The 20,966-nt window shown below is 29.7% G+C and overlaps 1 protein-coding gene across 3 annotated transcripts in view; it reads right to left on the reverse strand.

Moving 5' to 3' along the window:
* Positions 1-20,966, reverse strand: part of LOC144443622 (multiple C2 and transmembrane domain-containing protein 1-like) — a 127,743-nt gene that overhangs the window by 84,321 nt on the left and 22,456 nt on the right. For all 3 annotated transcript variants that reach the window (XM_078133166.1, XM_078133165.1, XM_078133167.1), the window contains exons 4-5: positions 17,119-17,341; positions 14,227-14,335 (exon numbers count right to left, since the gene is read on the reverse strand). In XM_078133166.1, the coding sequence (XP_077989292.1) occupies positions 14,227-14,335; positions 17,119-17,341 (332 nt within the window). The remainder of the gene's footprint in view (positions 1-14,226; positions 14,336-17,118; positions 17,342-20,966) is intronic.

Consider the following 20,966-nt stretch of genomic DNA (forward strand, 5'->3'; position numbering starts at 1 on the left):
AGTCTATACATTGTACTAGGAATGTATACATTGTACTAGGAGTCTATACATTGAACTAGGAGTCTATACATTGTACTAGGAGTCTATATATTGTATTAGGAATATATACATTGTACCGGTACTAGGAGTCTATACATTGTACTAGGAGTCTATACATCGTACTAGGAGTTTATACATTGTACTAGGAATCTATACGTTGTACTAGGAGTCTATACATTGTACTAGGAATCTATATATTGTATTAGGAATCTATACATTGTACCGGTACTAGGAGTCTATACATTGTACTAGGAGTCTATCTGTTGTACCGGTACTAGGAGTCTATACATTGTACTAGGAATCTATATACATTATATTGTACTAGGAGTCTATACATTGTACTAGGAGTCTATACATTGTACTAGGAGTCTATACATTGTATTAGGAATCTATACATTGTACTAGGAGTCTAATACATTGTACTAGGAGTCTATACATTGTACTAGGAATCTATATGTTGTACTAGGAATCTATACGTTGTACTAGGAATCTATACGTTGTACTAGGAATCTATACGTTGTACTAGGAGTCTATACATTGTAGTAGGAGTCTATACGTTGTACTAGGAGTCTATACGTTGTACTAGGAGTCTATACGTTGTACTAGGAGTCTATACATTGTACTAGGAGTCTATATATTGTATTAGGAATCTATACATTGTACCGGTACTAGGAGTCTATACATTGTACTAGGAGTCTATACATTGTACTAGGAGTCTATACGTTGTACTAGGAGTCTATACATTGTATTAGGAATCTATACATTGTACTAGGAGTCTAATACATTGTACTAGGAGTCTATACATTGTACTAGGAGTCTATACGTTGTACTAGGAATCTATATGTTGTACTAGGAATCTATACGTTGTACTAGGAATCTATACGTTGTACTAGGAATCTATACGTTGTACTAGGAGTCTATACATTGTAGTAGGAGTCTATACGTTGTACTAGGAGTCTATACGTTGTACTAGGAGTCTATACGTTGTACTAGGAGTCTATACATTGTACTAGGAGTCTATACGTTGTACTAGGAGTCTATACATTGTACTAGGAATCTATATACATTATATTGTACTAGGAGTCTATACATTGTACTCAGAGTCTATACATTGTATTAGGAGTCTATACATTGTACTAGGAATCTATACATTGTACTAGGAATATATACATTATATTGTACTAGGAGTCTATACGTTGTACTAGGAGTCTATACATTGTACTAGGAGTCTATCTGTTGTACCGGTACTAGGAGTCTATACATTGTACTAGGAATCTATACATTGTACTAGGAATCTATATACAAAATGTACATTATATTGTACTAGAAGTCTATACGTTGTACTAGGAGTCTAATATATTGTACTAGAAGTCTATACGTTGTACTAGGAGTCTAATATATTGTACTATAGGAGTATTATCATACATTGTAATAGGAGTCTTATAATATATCGGTATTGTACAAGGACCCTAATAGTGCTATTAGTTAGCAACCCTTTGTAGATTTTGGCATCATGATACCTCTAGTCAGATGAGATAAATCCAAATTAATTGGCCCGACAACCATGTATGAGTAATTTATATGGAGAACAATTTTTTGTGTGTTCTCAAAACATCTAGGCCATCTTAGGCAAATTTCAACGTTTCTTCAAAGATGCAGCTAACGTTAGCTTTAATTTAAAATATCAAATGTAATGGACAACTTACAATGTTGGCACCTGATGAAATGAAAAATGAAAACAATCGACTCTCAGTACCAAGGAAAGCAAAGCATACAATCAGACAACACATTATTTTTTTAAAAATTACAATCATACTGAAGTTATTTTATGAAGCTAACTTGCCTTATTTATAAAGTTAAAACACCACTATCAAAGTATCATATGTTTACTTTCACTTCAAATTGATTATGGCCACACACGTGGGGAACTCAGGTAAATTGATCAGGAACTGGTAACATATACTGGCTTTATATATGGAATACTTTTCCCTCAGTGATAGGATGACTTGACGTCACACTTTCTCAAAGTGAACACTGGATGGCACTGTATTTAAGGGCAAAATGGTGACATACATGACCTTGTTATTTCGGCGGCTAAAATTGATTTTAAGATATACCAAAGACAATTGAATTTAAAAAAATAGTATAAATCACTTGTCACACATTTATTTCATCAATAGAAATTGCAATGTCATTTGATTGAACCTTTCCTTTAACATTTCTTGATCTATACATCCCCAGAAACATCCCTGTGAAATTTCAGCCAACTCAGCCAAGTGCTTTTGGAACAAAAGATTTTACCAAAAATTCACATTTTATTTTGTATTCCTCATTCGCATATTACTGATGGGATCATCATGTAATGAACATAATATTCTACACACATCTAAGAACGTTCCCACCAACATTCTGTATGTTACTATTAGCAAACACTAATTTCTACTCAGCAGTTTTTGAGTTATTACCAATTTGCTTAGAAACATTTACCAGCTAGACACCACAAGTAACGTCCCTACTAAATACTATGTCAATCGGTATGGCAGTTTTTGAGTTTAAGTTTACACACACACACACACACACACACACACACACACACACACACACACACACACACACACACACACACACACACACACACACACACACACACACACACACACACACACACACACACACACACACACACACATGGACAGACACTCTGTCTATAGCACTACTGAATCAACAAAGGAACATGTAAAAATAAATAACAGTGCAACCTAAACCTCATTCCTGCTATTACCAATCAAAGGAACTATGTTTACCTAAATAGATTTCATTAAAACACTTCAGTATAAAAAGGCTTTCTTGACCAAAATGATTGTATGAGAACATTCCAACTAAAAAGTTAACTATTCTATATGTCTAGAGTATTTTCTGTACTAATATATAAGAAAAGAGGTTTCCAACATTTTCATTCAATTCATATGTAAATGATATGACACACTTTAGCAAATCAATTTACAGTCAAGTATATCTTGGCTTAGCTTACCATTGTAACATAGCTGAGTTTAACTGCAATACCATTTCGTTGAGAGAATTGAAAACATAAAAATTATCAAGAACATTAACTTACCAAATACCACAGTAAACTTAAACATATTGATATCAGGTGCTATTAGAACTTAATTTATTAACTAGATTTAAACTTAATGCCTCCCGTAATTAAGAAAATAACTCATTTATTTATAACTCAAAAAACTATGGTAACAGGCTTTGTTTTTGGACAAGCGTGCTTTCTTAATGTATGTGCCAAATTACCTAAAATTATCAATTATGCAAATTTTTCATTAAAACTGTAAGCTATACCAACAAATTTTATAGGACATATCCGCTTTGTTATGGTTAATGTATGTGCTAAATTATATTGAAATTTAAGTATGCATTCTTATGATATATCCTAATTACCGAAAATCATTAATCATGCAAATTAGTTATTAACACTGTAATGGTATATCAACAAACTTTATAGGGCGTATAAACTTTGTTATGTTTAATGTATGAAATAAATTATATTGAATTTGAAGTATGCAGTCTTAAGATATAGCCTAATTACCAAAAATAATTAAATATGCTAATTATTCACTAAATCTTTAAGCGAAATCAACTTTTATAGGAGATATGCACTCTGTTATGTTTAACGTATGAACTAAATTATATTGAAATTGAAGTATGCAGTCTTAAGATATAGCCTAATTACCGAAAATAATTAATTATGCTAATTATTCATTAACACTGTAAGGTACATCAACTAACTTTATAGGACATACACAATTTGTTATGGTTAATGTATGTATTGAATTGTATTTAAATTGAAGTATGCAGTCGTAAGATATAGCCTAATTACCTAGAATCATTAATTATGCAAATTATTCTTTAACAGTGAAAGGTACATCAACAAGCTTTACAGGACATATGTGTTTTCTTATGGTTAACATATGTACTAATTTATATTGAATTTGAAGTATGCATTCTTAAGATATAGGCTAATTACCAAAAATAATTAATTATGCAATATATTCTTTAACGCTGTAAGGTACACCAACAAATTTTATGGGACAAATGTATGTTGTTATAACGAATATACTAAATTATATTGAAATTGAAGTATGCAGTCTTAAGATATTGCTTAATTATTTGATTTCATTAATATGCAAATTTCTCTAATTAAACATTAACCGATCTGGCTGAAAACCTAATCAGGTCTAGCTATTACCCTAAAGATTATATTTTCCAAATTTCATTACAATTCAGCCAGCCAAATTTTAGAAAATGATGACACAGACAGACAGACAGACAGACAGACAGACAGACAGACATTTGTATTTTAATACCTCCCGTACCCTTACGGGAGGTAAAAATGGGGGGGGGGGGGGGGGGTAATGGCAATTTTGAGCATTTTGACTCATGATGTAGAAACCCCAGCATATGTATTCCATATTTTGTGTTGAATCTGGCTCATACATGGTATAAGAACAGTTGTATGGCCATCTTAGTGAGCTATTAAAGAAGAAATACAAACTTTTCTTATCAAACAATGACAAATGTAATACACAGCTCTGTATGACAAGACACTAGTGTCTTAAGACCACAGAAAGTATGTTCCATTTTATTTACATTCTGCATGTTATTATGATGATAAAACACTTATTTTATTTGCATTCTGCATGTTATTATGATCAAACACTTATTTTATTTACATTCTGTATGTTGTTATGATGATAAAACACTTATTTTATTTGCATTCTGCATGTTATTATGATCAAACACTTATTTTATTTACATTCTGTATGTTATTATTATGATCAAACACTTATTTTAATTACATTCTGTATGTTATTATGATCAAACACTTATTTTATTTGCATTCTGTATATTATTATGATCAAACACTTATTTTATTTGCATTCTGTATGTTATTATGACCAAACACTTATTTTATTTACATTCTGTATGTTATTATGATGATAAAACACTTATTTTATTTGCATTCTGCATGTTATTATGATCAAACACTTATTTTATTTACATTCTGTATGTTATTATTATGATCAAACACTTATTTTAATTACATTCTGCATGTTATTATGATCAAACACTTATTTTATTTGCATTCTGCATGTTATTATGATCAAACACTTATTTTATTTACATTCTGTATGTTATTATTATGATCAAACACTTATTTTATTTACATTCTGCATGTTATTATGATCAAACACTTATTTTATTTACATTCTGTATGTTATTATTGTGATCGAACACTTATTTTATTTGCATTCTGTATATTATTATGATCAAACACTTATTTTATTTGCATTCTGTATGTTATTATGATGATAAAACACTTATTTTATTTGCATTCTGTATGTTATTATTATGATCAAACACTTATTTTATTTACATTCTGCATGTTATTATGATCAAACACTTATTTTATTTGCATTCTGTATATTATTGTGATCGAACACTTATTTTATTTGCATTCTGTATATTATGATCAAACACTTATTTTATTTGCATTATCATTCTGTATATTATTATGATCAAACACTTATTTTATTTCCATTCTGCATGTTATTATGATCAAACACTTATTTTATTTACATTCTGTATGTTATTATGATGATAAAACACTTATTTTATTTGCATTCTGCATGTTATTATGATCAAACACTTATTTTATTTACATTCTGTATGTTATTATTATGATCAAACACTTATTTTAATTACATTCTGCATGTTATTATGATCAAACACTTATTTTATTTGCATTCTGTATATTATTGTGATCAAACACTTACTTTATTTGCATTCTGTATATTATTATGATCAAACACTTATTTTATTTGCATTATCATTCTGTATATTATTATGATCAAACACTTATTTTATTTGCATTCTGCATGTTATTATGATCAAACACTTATTTTATTTACATTCTGTATGTTATTATGATGATAAAACACTTATTTTATTTGCATTCTGCATGTTATTATGATCAAACACTTATTTTATTTACATTCTGTATGTTATTATTATGATCAAACACTTATTTTAATTACATTCTGCATGTTATTATGATCAAACACTTATTTTATTTGCATTCTGTATATTATTGTGATCAAACACTTATTTTATTTGCATTCTGTATATTATTATGATCAAACACTTATTTTATTTGCATTCTGTATGTTATTATGATGATAAAACACTTATTTTATTTGCATTCTGCATGTTATTATGATCAAACACTTATTTTATTTACATTCTGTATGTTATTATTATGATCAAACACTTATTTTATTTACATTCTGCATGTTATTATGATCAAACACTTATTTTATTTGCATTCTGTATATTATTGTGATCGAACACTTATTTTATTTGCATTCTGTATATTATTATGATCAAACACTTATTTTATTTGCATTCTGTATGTTATTATGATGATAAAACACTTATTTTATTTGCATTCTGTATGTTATTATTAAGATCAAACACTTATTTTATTTACATTCTGCATGTTATTATGATCAAACACTTATTCTATTTGCATTCTGTATATTATTGTGATCGAACACTTATTTTATTTGCATTCTGTATATTATTATGATCAAACACATTTTATTTGCATTATCATTCTGTATATTATTATGATCAAACACTTATTTTATTTGCATTCTGCATGTTATTATGATCAAACACTTATTTTATTTACATTCTGTATGTTATTATGATGATAAAACACTTATTTTATTTGCATTCTGCATGTTATTATGATCAAACACTTATTTTATTTACATTCTGTATGTTATTATTATGATCAAACACTTATTTTAATTACATTCTGCATGTTATTATGATCAAACACTTATTTTATTTGCATTCTGTATATTATTGTGATCAAACACTTATTTTATTTGCATTCTGTATATTATTATGATCAAACACTTATTTTATTTGCATTCTGTATGTTATTATGATGATAAAACACTTATTTTATTTGCATTCTGCATGTTATTATGATCAAACACTTATTTTATTTACATTCTGTATGTTATTATGATGATCAAACACTTATTTTATTTACATTCTGCATGTTATTATGATCAAACACTTATTTTATTTGCATTCTGTATATTATTGTGATCGAACACTTATTTTATTTGCATTCTGTATATTATTGTGATCGAACACTTATTTTATTTGCATTCTGTATATTATTATGATCAAACACTTATTTTATTTTATTTGCATTCTGTATATTATTATGATCAAACACTTATTTTATTTGCATTCTGTATGTTATTATGATGATAAAACACTTATTTTATTTGCATTCTGTATGTTATTATTATGATCAAACACTTATTTTATTTACATTCTGCATGTTATTATGATCAAACACTTATTTTATTTGCATTCTGTATATTATTGTGATCGAACACTTATTTTATTTGCATTCTGTATATTATTATGATCAAACACTTATTTTATTTGCATTATCATTCTGTATATTATTATGATCAAACACTTATTTTATTTGCATTCTGCATGTTATTATGATCAAACACTTATTTTATTTACATTCTGTATGTTATTATGATGATAAAACACTTATTTTATTTGCATTCTGAATGTTATTATGATCAAACACTTATTTTATTTACATTCTGTATGTTATTATTATGATCAAACACTTATTTTAATTACATTCTGCATGTTATTATGATCAAACACTTATTTTATTTGCATTCTGTATATTATTGTGATCAAACACTTATTTTATTTGCATTCTGTATATTATTATGATCAAACACTTATTTTATTTGCATTCTGTATGTTATTATGATGATAAAACACTTATTTTATTTGCATTCTGCATGTTATTATGATCAAACACTTATTTTATTTACGTTCTGTATGTTATTATTATGATCAAACACTTATTTTATTTGCATTCTGTATGTTATTATGATGATAAAACACTTATTTTATTTGCATTCTGTATGTTATTATTATGATCAAACACTTATTTTATTTACATTCTGCATGTTATTATGATCAAACACTTATTTTATTTGCATTCTGTATATTATTATGATCAAACACTTATTTTATTTGCATTCTGTATATTATTATGATCAAACACTTATTTTATTTGCATTATCATTCTGTATATTATTATGATCGAACACTTATTTTATTTGCATTCTGCATGTTATTATGATCAAACACTTATTTTATTTACATTCTGTATGTTATTATTATGATCAAACACTTATTTTAATTACATTCTGCATGTTATTATGATCAAACACTTATTTTATTTGCATTCTGTATATTATTGTGATCAAACACTTATTTTATTTGCATTCTGTATATTATTATGATCAAACACTTATTTTATTTGCATTCTGTATGTTATTATTATGATCAAACACTTATTTTAATTACATTCTGCATGTTATTATGATCAAACACTTATTTTATTTGCATTCTGTATATTATTGTGATCAAACACTTATTTTATTTGCATTCTGTATATTATTATGATCAAACACTTATTTTATTTGCATTCTGTATGTTATTATGATGATAAAACACTTATTTTATTTGCATTCTGCATGTTATTATGATCAAACACTTATTTTATTTACATTCTGTATGTTATTATTATGATCAAACACTTATTTTATTTACATTCTGCATGTTATTGTGATCGAACACTTATTTTATTTGCATTCTGTATATTATTATGATCAAACACTTATTTTATTTGCATTCTGTATATTATTATGATCAAACACTTATTTTATTTGCATTCTGTATATTATTATGATCGAACACTTATTTTATTTGCATTCTGTATGTTATTATGATCAAACACTTATTTTATTTGCATTCTGTATATTATTATGATCAAACACTTATTTTATTTGTATTCTGTATATTATTATGATCAAACACTTATTTTAATTACATTCTGTATATTATTATGACCAAACACTTATTATATTTGCATTCTGTATATTATTATGATCAAACACTTATTTTATTTGCATTCTGTATGTTATTATGATGATAAAACACTTATTTTTTTGCATTCTGTATGTTATTATGATCAAACACTTATTTTATTTACATTCTGCATGTTATTATGATCAAACACTTATTTTATTTACATTCTGTATGTTATTATGATGATCAAACACTTATTTTATTTACATTCTGTATGTTATTATGATAAAACACTTATTTTATTTACATTCTGTATGTTATTATGATCAAACACTTATTTTATTTGCATTCTGTATGTTATTATGATAAAACACTTATTTTATTTGCATTCTGTATGTTATTATTATGATCAAACACTTATTTTATTTACATTCTGCATGTTATTATGATCAAACACTTATTTTATTTGCATTCTGTATATTATTGTGATCGAACACTTATTTTATTTGCATTCTGTATATTATTATGATCAAACACTTATTTTATTTGCATTCTGTATGTTATTATGATGATAAAACACTTATTTTATTTGCATTCTGTATGTTATTATTATGATCAAACACTTATTTTATTTACATTCTGCATGTTATTATGATCAAACACTTATTTTATTTGCATTCTGTATATTATTGTGATCGAACACTTATTTTATTTGCATTCTGTATATTATTATGATCAAACACTTATTTTATTTGCATTATCATTCTGTATATTATTATGATCAAACACTTATTTTAATTACATTCTGTAGATTATTATGATCAAACACTTATTTTATTTGCATTCTGTATATTATTATGATCAAACACTTATTTTAATTACATTCTGTATATTATTATGATCAAACACTTATTTTATCTGCATTCTGTATATTATTATGATCAAACACTTAATTTATTTGCATTCTTCATGTTATGATTATCAAACACTTATTTTATTTGCATTCTGTATGTTATGATCAAACACTTATTTTATTTGCATTCTGTATATTATTATGATCAAACACTATTTTTTTTATTCTGTATGTTATTATGATCAAACACTTATTTTATTTACATTCTGTATGTTATTATGATCAAACACTTATTTTATTTACATTCTGCATGTTATTATGATAAAACACTTATTTTATTTACATTCTGCATGTTATTATGATAAAACACTTATTTTATTTATATTCTGTATGTTATTATGATCAAACACTTAGTTTATTTGCATTCTGCATGTTATTATGATCAAACATATATTTTATTTGCATTCTGCATGTTATTATGATCAAACACTTATTTTATTTACATTCTGCATGTTATTATGATCAAACATATATTTTATTTGCATTCTGCATGTTATTATGATCAAACACTTATTTTATTTACATTCTGTATGTTATTATGATAAAACACTTATTTTATTTACATTCTGTATGTTATTATGATCAAACACTTATTTTATTTACATTCTGCATTTTATTATGATAAAACACTTATTTTATTTGCATTCTGTATATTATTATGATCAAACACTTAGTTTATTTACATTCTGTATGTTATTATGATCAAACACTTAGTTTATTTACATTCTGTATGTTATTATGATCAAACACTTATTTTATTTACATTCTGCATATTATGATCAAACACTTATTTTATTTACATTCTGTATGTTATGATCAAACACTTATCTTATTTACATTCTGTATGTTATTATGATCAAACACTTAGTTTATTTGCATTCTGTAGATTATTATGATCAAACACTTATTTTATTTACATTCTGCATGTTATTATGATCAAACACTTATTTTATTTGCATTCTGTATATTATTATGATCGAACACTTATTTTATTTGCATTCTGTATGTTATTATGATCAAACACTTATTTTATTTGCATTCTGTATATTATTATGATCAAACACTTATTTTAATTACATTCTGTAGATTATTATGATCAAACACTTATTTTATTTGCATTCTGTATATTATTATGATCAAACACTTATTTTAATTACATTCTGTATATTATTATGATCAAACACTTATTTTATCTGCATTCTGTATATTATTATGATCAAACACTTAATTTATTTGCATTCTTCATGTTATGATTATCAAACACTTATTTTATTTGCATTCTGTATGTTATGATCAAACACTTATTTTATTTGCATTCTGTATATTATTATGATCAAACACTATTTTTTTTATTCTGTATGTTATTATGATCAAACACTTATTTTATTTACATTCTGTATGTTATTATGATCAAACACTTATTTTATTTACATTCTGTATGTTATTATTATGATCAAACACTTATTTTATTTACATTCTGCATGTTATTATGATAAAACACTTATTTTATTTACATTCTGCATGTTATTATGATAAAACACTTATTTTATTTATATTCTGTATGTTATTATGATCAAACACTTAGTTTATTTGCATTCTGTATGTTATTATGATCAAACACTTATTTTATTTGCATTCTGTAGGTTATTATGATCAAACACTTAGTTTATTTACATTCTGTATGCTATTATGATCAAACACTTAGTTTATTTGCATTCTGTATGTTATTATGATCAAACACTTAGTTTATTTGCATTCTGTATGTTATTATGATCAAACACTTATTTTATTTACATTCTGCATGTTATTATGATCAAACACATAATTTATTTGCATTCTGTATATTATTATGATCAAACACTTATTTTATTTGCATTTTGTATGTTATTATGATCAAACACTTATTTTATTTACATTCTGTATATTATTATGATCAAACACTTATTTTATTTGCATTTTGTATGTTATTATGATAAAACACTTATTTTATTCACATTCTGTATGTTATTATGATAAAACACTTATTTTATTTACATTCTGCATGTTATTATGATCAAACACTTATTTTATTTGCATTCTTCATGTTATTATGATCAAACACTTATTTTATTTGCATTCTGTATATTATTATGATCAAACACTTATTTTATTTGCATTTTGTATGTTATTATGATAAAACACTTATTTTATTTACATTCTGTATGTTATCATGATCAAACACTTATTTTATTTGCATTTTGTATGTTATTATGAGCAAACACTTATTTTATTTGCATTCTGTATGTTATTATGATGATAAAACACTTAGTTTATTTGCATTCTGTATGTTATTATGATAAAACACTTAGTTTATTTGCATTCTGTATATTATTATGATCAAACGCTATTGCATTATGTACACTAAAGGGTGTGCATGTTACATCTTCGTTATATACTATTATTTTGTCTTTTATTACTATGTCTTTATGAAGTAACACTTGGTCTTTATGTTAGTTCCTCACTCCGTTTCCTCACTAGAGGGCAGGAGTTTCTGTAGCAGACAAGAGTGAATAGGGATAGAATTCCGCTAACTCTATTTCTATTTCTAGTACTGAAGACCATAAAACAGGATTTTCAGAAGCTTTAGACAGCAATTTTTCATTGTGCCTGTTTCACATGCAATATCTGTCCATAGTTTGTGAAAATGGAGATACTCATCCATGACAGCGGTGTTGCAACATTTCCATGCAGCCACAATGGACACTGCCTTCAAATCAAGAGGGTGACTCAGTCCACTAACTCCGAATCAATTACATATCATATAATACCATAAACAGCACTAGTCGACTACAATATATTAGTACATATAAATATACTGACAGAGATAGAATGAGACAGCAGTTTCAATTGTGAGAGTTTTATTGCCTCTTGGGAACAGTTACGAGGGCCAACTACAAATTCTCAAGCATCTACACTAAAGTCTGTCTCCTACGAATATATCCATCTCTGTTCAGTCAGAATATCATGATTACATTAGGATGGGCAAAGGAGGTCCCCCAGTACAATTAATGGAAAAACTACTAGCATTGAAGTGTTGAATTACAAATTACGCAGAGAGAATTTGAATTTTTCCTTTTACGATGAAAAAGCAAAATTGACAAATTATGAAAAACAGAAATTGAAGTTTAGTAACTGTGTAAGTGGAAAGTTTTGTAGTTGTTGTTTTTTGTTTTTTTTTAAATTTTTTATCAATCCAATTCATTTGTTTACAATGTACTTTCCTCATTACATACTGAAGTTGTATATAAGTTTGTGTATTTGATGTAAATTATAAATTAAAGCTGCAAGCAGCGATTATGTTGCCCAAGCAGTTTGCACAGCAGGCAATGATGTGTTGCATGGAGGTTGGAGTAGTCTTCCTTCTACATGCCAAATTGTAAGGTTATCTATAAACTGGTTTCAGAGAAGAACATTTTTAAAAAGATTTGGTGGAAAATCCAATATGGCCACTGGATTTCTTAAATCAATGCTGCCGTGAAACTACGCATTGAAATTTTTTCTCGTTTACAAACTTTAAAGTAGTCAAATGCTTTATTCAAATTGCCAAAATGCAAGTCAATCAGTGCAGTGCTTTTGGAGAAGTTGTCATTTTTAAATTTTCGTAAAATCCAATATGGCTGTCATAGCTAGCAGTCAACCGATTGCAATGCTTTTCGCAAACTTGAAAGACATCACTTAGATGATGCTGTACACAAAAGATCACACCAAGTGGACTGCTTGTTTTGGACAAGAAGATTTTTAAAGGAAAAATGCAATTGTTTTGAAAATCTAATATGCGGCCAAGGTCACATGACCACACGCAATTTTATTGGCAAAATTAAAAGGGCAAGGGACATGTATACTACATACCAAATTTCGAGCCAACTGGACCCCTAGGTTTTGAGAAGAAATTGATTTAAGATTTTCACAAAATCCAATATGGCCAGGTCATGAGACCAGCCCGACATTCATGGTTTACGGGCAATCGTTTTCTAGTTCTAGCTCGACAAAAAAACGGCAGGAGAAGAAGAAGAAGAAGAAGAAGAAGAAGAAGAAGAAGAAGAAGAAGAAGAGGAGGAGGAGGAGGAGGAGAAGGAGGAGGAGAAGAAGAAGAAGAAGACTAATAGGGGCCCAAGCCCATCAAATTATTATTTAATAATCAACATTAATTATTATTCAATTTTTATTTATGTAAATTATTTGATTTCAATTCACAATGACAACTCTTCTAAAGAATACCATCTGACACTTACAGCCTCCTTCTCTTCTTTGGTTTTTGGTGCCAGTTTAAAGTCTACAATAAGATGGCCCAACTTCTCATGTTTAGATCCCTCTGTCAGTTTCAGTTTCATGTTTTTCAACCTGTAAGATAAACAATTTGGTTTTAAATTACAGTTGTTGATCCATCATTGGTAATAAATAGATCACAGTGTGTTGTTAATTCTCATAACCAGTTTCATTAACTAGCTATCAGATGGCAATTTATGGCCATCTGGGCCCAGATGAAGAGCCGGTAGAATTTAACAGTGTTACCTATATTTTGGCAGTTTCAACACAAACTTTTCAAAACTGCATTGAAAATATTACGTTTCGAACTATAGTTAGATCCACACAAGGGATCGCAGGCCCTATGATTATAGGAAATCTCGCTTGCCACACTGCAAAATTGCTATATTGTTGCCTATTTTTAAACAAACGTCTAAAATTTGATAGAGTATCAATATAACTTTTCACCCGACTTGTGTTGCATCGTCTAAAAGCAACACACAAGCGGACGCAATCATCTCACTGTAATGCAAGTTAATAGCAATAATGTAAATTTTAGTCTGTAATTCATCAGATACATTCATCCACGTCTGCTAAAAACATTGAGATACTGTATCATTGTATTTTAAGAATTTGGACTATGAATTCTACAACATGTTCATCACTAAGAACTCAAGTATAACTAGTATGCATTTGCAAGCAAAAGCGTAGTTCCAGGGCACAGTTGGGGACATGAAGAGGCAATCAGCTGATGTTTGGCGTGTAATCTATCGGTGCGCCCCTCAAAAACCCCCCGTGGAGAACACTGCATACACAGAAGCATGCAAACAGTGCCTGTTTTTTATCAACAGGACGGCAACTAAATTTGATAAGAAAAAAAACTGAGTGATACCAATATATCTGTCCCTTAATTTAACAAAATCACATCCAATGATGCACAAATTCGATCAAAACAGGTTCACACATCATAAACTCAACTTTACTGTACGTGATTGTTAATCACGCTTCCAGAAAGTTCTTGTTAACCATGTGCTTTGTAATGAGTCAGCATTTAAACATGACCCCCTCGACTCCACAACTTTTAGTACAGTACCACCTCCGCAACACGATATTGTCAGCTATCACAAGTTTTTAGCTTACGCAAATAGCAACGAGATAGGAGGTCCCCAACGGCTGGCGATTGCCGCAATGCATGCTGGGAAACCCAGAAGAAAACTGCGTGGAGACCCCTACTGAGTTGTAAACCGGAAGTGGATAGAAAGTGAGAATGGAGGGTAAACCAAAAGTTCCAGGGCGCCATATGGCTGATATGTGTGTCACACATCATGATTTCCTAGTTTAGTTCCTGACGACCATATTCCGATTTTACCATATGTTATCTTCACAATAACATAGGGTAAAATTGAAAAAATGGCCCAAATCACACACCTGTGATCAATCAATTAATCAATCAGTCAATCAGTCAATTAATCAAATTTATATAGCACCGATTTCCAGAGCAATGTTCAATGACTGGTGTAATGGGTACAGAGCCAATGCTGATATGACCAATCGGGTTTGGCAAGTGGTTAAATTTAGAACGGATGAGGAGAACTTCAGTTTTGTTATCATTTAGTTGCAGTTTGTTGTGTCATCCATTGGTCAATATCATGGACACACGTCTCTACTGAATGTGTCGCGGAAGGTGAATCTTGGTGGGAAAAAGCAAGGTGTATTTCATTATCATCTACATACTGATGAAACTGCAAATTGTGACGACGTATTAATTCTCCCAGAGGTGTAATGTAAATTGTAAACAAGAGAGGTCCAAGTACTGATCCTTGTGGCACCCCATAACTGAGAGCTGATGGTTCACTTATGATGTTTTGTATTGTTACTGATTGATACCGGTTCTTCAGATAGGATGTAAACCATGTTAGAGCCATTATGTTATACCAAGGTTGGCTAGTCTTTTATGTAATATGTCATGGTCGATAGTATTAAACACAGCTGAGAGGTCGAGAAGGATGAGTAGAACATATTTTCCAGAATCCAGTGATAAGCAGATGTCATTGTGAACCTTTAACAGAGCAGTTTCCGTGCTATGGTGTTTCCGATATGCTGACTGAAATGGTTCAATGAGTGAGTTTGTTGTGAGATAGGTATTGATTTGAGAAGCAACTATCTTCTCAACGTACCTTGGAAAGAAATGGAAGACTAGAGATGGGTTCTTTCTCAGTGCCAATATACAATTTCCTCATAACCCTTGGCATTTCTATGGTTTGTATGGGGCACTGAAAGAGTGAAGCTACACCCCTAAGAACATTCCCACCAAATTTCAGACCAATCTGCTCAGTAGTTTTGGGGTGCAAGTCTTTTGACCAAAAATGGCATTTTCTTTATCCAAATCACAGACCAGTGATGCAATCATTTTGCTTTCAACAGTATCCTGACTAGACACCAAAAGTAATGTTTCCACCAAATACCAAGGCAATTGGTCCAGCAGTTTTCATCCACAAACAAACACACACACACTTTACTATATCTATAACACTGCTGAACCTCAGTTCAGTTGTGCTAAAAATTACACCAATGTCATTAACATATGTCATTGATTCCTGGGTGCAGCTGTTGCTTTAGTAAATGACCTCAACTTTAAATAAAATTATTTTTGCTAACTTATTATGAATAGATATAATTTTGTATATGAATGCATACCATATTATGTCAGGTGATAAAAAATACTTAGTCTATCATTTTAAGTTAGGCATATGTGCCCAGTGACATATAATATCATTTAAAATGACTAGGCATATATATATACACATGTACAGATCATATATGTGACATAGACACAGACACAAACACATATATTTTCTATGTAAAATGACCCAACTTACTTATTGGCTGGTAACTTAGACAGATCAACTTGTACAGAACCCATGGATTCATCAGATCCTGCTCTGTCCCAGTCAAATACTTTCAATATTAATGGGTCATTGAGATTTTCAATAGGAATGGTACAGCTCTCATCCCATCGTGGGTTTAAATTCTTGTGTATTGTACGGCTCTTGAACATCTGTTTGTTTCCAATTTTAATCTTGACATATGGGTCACTTGTACCTAGAGGATGACAATGTAACATAACATGGAGTAGGTCAGGATTAAAAACATAACAGTATACAATTGGTGAAATCTAAACCATTACGATATCAGCTACTGTACGTAACCAGTATAATTAAAAACCGCATTTACAATTGGTGAAATCTAAACCATTACGATATCAGCTACTGTACGTAACCAGTATAATTAAAAACCACATTTACAATTGGTGAAATCTAAACCATTACGATATGGCTACTGTATGTAACCAGTATAAAAACCACATTTACAATTGGTGAAATCTAAACCATTACGATGTGGCTACTGTATGTAACCAGTATAAAAACCACATTTACAATTGGTGAAATCTAAACCATTACGATATGGCTACTGTATGTAACCAGTATAAAAAACACATTTACAATTGGTGAAATCTAAACCATTACGATATGGCTACTGTATGTAACCAGTATAAAAACCACATTTACAATTGGTGAAATCTAAACCATTACGATATGGCTACTGTATGTAACCAGTATAAAAACCACATTTACAATTGGTGAAATCTAAACCATTACGATATTGGCTACTGTACGTAACCAGTATAAAAACCACATTTACAATTGGTGAAATCTAAACCATTAAGACATCGGCTACTGTACGTAACCAGTATAATTAAAAACCTCATTTACAATTGGTGAAATCTAAACCATTACGATATGGCTACTGTATGTAACCAGTATAAAAACCACATTTACAATTGGGGAAATCTAAACCATTACGATATGGCTACTGTATGTAACCAGTATAAAAACCACATTTACAATTGGTGAAATCTAAACCATTACGATATCAGCTACTGTACATATTAATCATTACGACATCGGCTACTGTACGTAACCAGTATAAAAACCCCATTTCAATTGGTGAAATCTAAACCATTACGACATCGGCTACTGTACGTAACCAGTATAAAAACCATATTTACAATTGGTGAAATCTAAACCATTACGATATCAGCTTTCAGGTGGAGTTTGTGTAAATGTAAGAAATATTTTTGTAGAAGAAACTCACCATATTAAATGTAATTTACTTGATACTATTTGCCTTCTTTTGGATGGAAGTATTTTTGAGTTAGATAAAGATGTACTCTTGTGTTCAACATATATTTCACCACAATATTCGTCACCGTACAACACATTACCTTCTCAAAATGGTACAGAATTACTTGAGAATTCGGTTCAAATATTTTATCTGACCTATCCAATGTTTATGTAATTCTTTCTGGAGATTTCATTGCTTACACAGGCAATAGTACAGCACGTTATTGGAGATTCTGTATTGCATGATAGGGATTCCTTTACAGTACAACGGGCGTCAAAAGACAAAAAGATATATAATTTTAGGCATTTGCTGTTATCGCTTTGTTGTACACTTAATTTACATTTTTTAATTTAAGACTGCAAAACAGCATTTCAAGAACACTTCTCGTAACAAGAAATGTTTATATTACAGCAAAATGGAAGATACGCTTGTTTCTGACATTTCGGATTCAAAGCATTTCAAAGTGAATTCGCTGTGCTTGGTATCAACACCTGACCTTCAAAAAATGTTGATGGCTATCTAACCTTTACTTACCCTTACACAAACTCCATCTTGATATCTAACCTTTACTTACCCTTACACAAACTCCATCTTGATATCTAACCTTTACTTACCCTTACACAAACTCCATCTTGATATCTAACCTTTACTTAGCCTTACACAAACTCCATCTTGATATCTACCTTTACTTACCCTTACACAAACTCCATCTTGATATCTACCTTTACTTACCCTTACACAAACTCCATCTTGATATCTAACCTTTACTTAGCCTTACACAAACTCCATCTTGATATCTACCTTTACTTACCCTTACACAAACTCCATCTTGATATCTAACCTTTACTTACCCTTACACAAACTCCATCTTGATATCTAACCTTTACTTACCCTTACACAAACTCCATCTTGATATCTACCTTTACTTACCCTTACACAAACTCCATCTTGATATATACCTTTACTTACCCTTACACAAACTCCATCTTGATATCTAACCTTTACTTACCCTTACACAAACTCCATCTTGATATCTAACCTTTACTTACCCTTACACAAACTCCATCTTGATATCTAACCTTTACTTAGCCTTACACAAACTCCATCTTGATATCTACCTTTACTTACCCTTACACAAACTCCATCTTGATATCTAACCTTTACTTACCCTTACACAAACTCCATCTTGATATCTAACCTTTACTTACCCTTACACAAACTCCATCTTGATATCTACCTTTACTTACCCTTACACAAACTCCATCTTGATATCTACCTTTACTTACCCTTACACAAACTCCATCTTGATATCTACCTTTACTTACCCTTACACAAACTCCATCTTGATATCTAACCTTTACTTACCCTTACACAAACTCCATCTTGATATCTACCTTTACTTACCCTTACAAATACTCCATCTTGATATCTACCTTTACTTACCCTTACACAAACTCCATCTTGATATTTAACCTTTACTTACCCTATTACACAAACTCCATCTTGATATCTAACCTTTACTTACCCTTACACAAACTCCATCTTGATATCTACCTTTACTTACCCTTACACAAACTCCATCTTGATATCTAACCTTTACTTACCCTTACACAAACTCCATCTTGATATCTAACCTTTACTTACCCTTACACAAACTCCATCTTGATATCTACCTTTACTTACCCTTACACAAACTCCATCTTGATATCTAACCTTTACTTAGCCTTACACAAACTCCATCTTGATATCTACCTTTACTTACCCTTACACAAACTCCATCTTGATATCTAACCTTTACTTACCCTTACACAAACTCCATCTTGATATCTAACCTTTACTTACCCTTACACAAACTCCATCTTGATATCTACCTTTACTTACCCTTACACAAACTCCATCTTGATATATACCTTTACTTACCCTTACACAAACTCCATCTTGATATCTAACCTTTACTTACCCTTACACAAACTCCATCTTGATATCTAACCTTTACTTACCCTTACACAAACTCCATCTTGATATCTAACCTTTACTTAGCCTTACACAAACTCCATCTTGATATCTACCTTTACTTACCCTTACACAAACTCCATCTTGATATCTAACCTTTACTTACCCTTACACAAACTCCATCTTGATATCTAACCTTTACTTACCCTTACACAAACTCCATCTTGATATCTACCTTTACTTACCCTTACACAAACTCCATCTTGATATCTACCTTTACTTACCCTTACACAAACTCCATCTTGATATCTACCTTTACTTACCCTTACACAAACTCCATCTTGATATCTAACCTTTACTTACCCTTACACAAACTCCATCTTGATATCTACCTTTACTTACCCTTACAAATACTCCATCTTGATATCTACCTTTACTTACCCTTACACAAACTCCATCTTGATATTTAACCTTTACTTACCCTATTACACAAACTCCATCTTGATATCTAACCTTTACTTACCCTTACACAAACTCCATCTTGATATCTACCTTTACTTACCCTTACACAAACTCCATCTTGATATCT

Source organism: Glandiceps talaboti, chromosome 12, assembly GCF_964340395.1.
Source record: "Glandiceps talaboti chromosome 12, keGlaTala1.1, whole genome shotgun sequence".
NCBI classification, from domain to species: domain Eukaryota; kingdom Metazoa; phylum Hemichordata; class Enteropneusta; family Spengelidae; genus Glandiceps; species Glandiceps talaboti.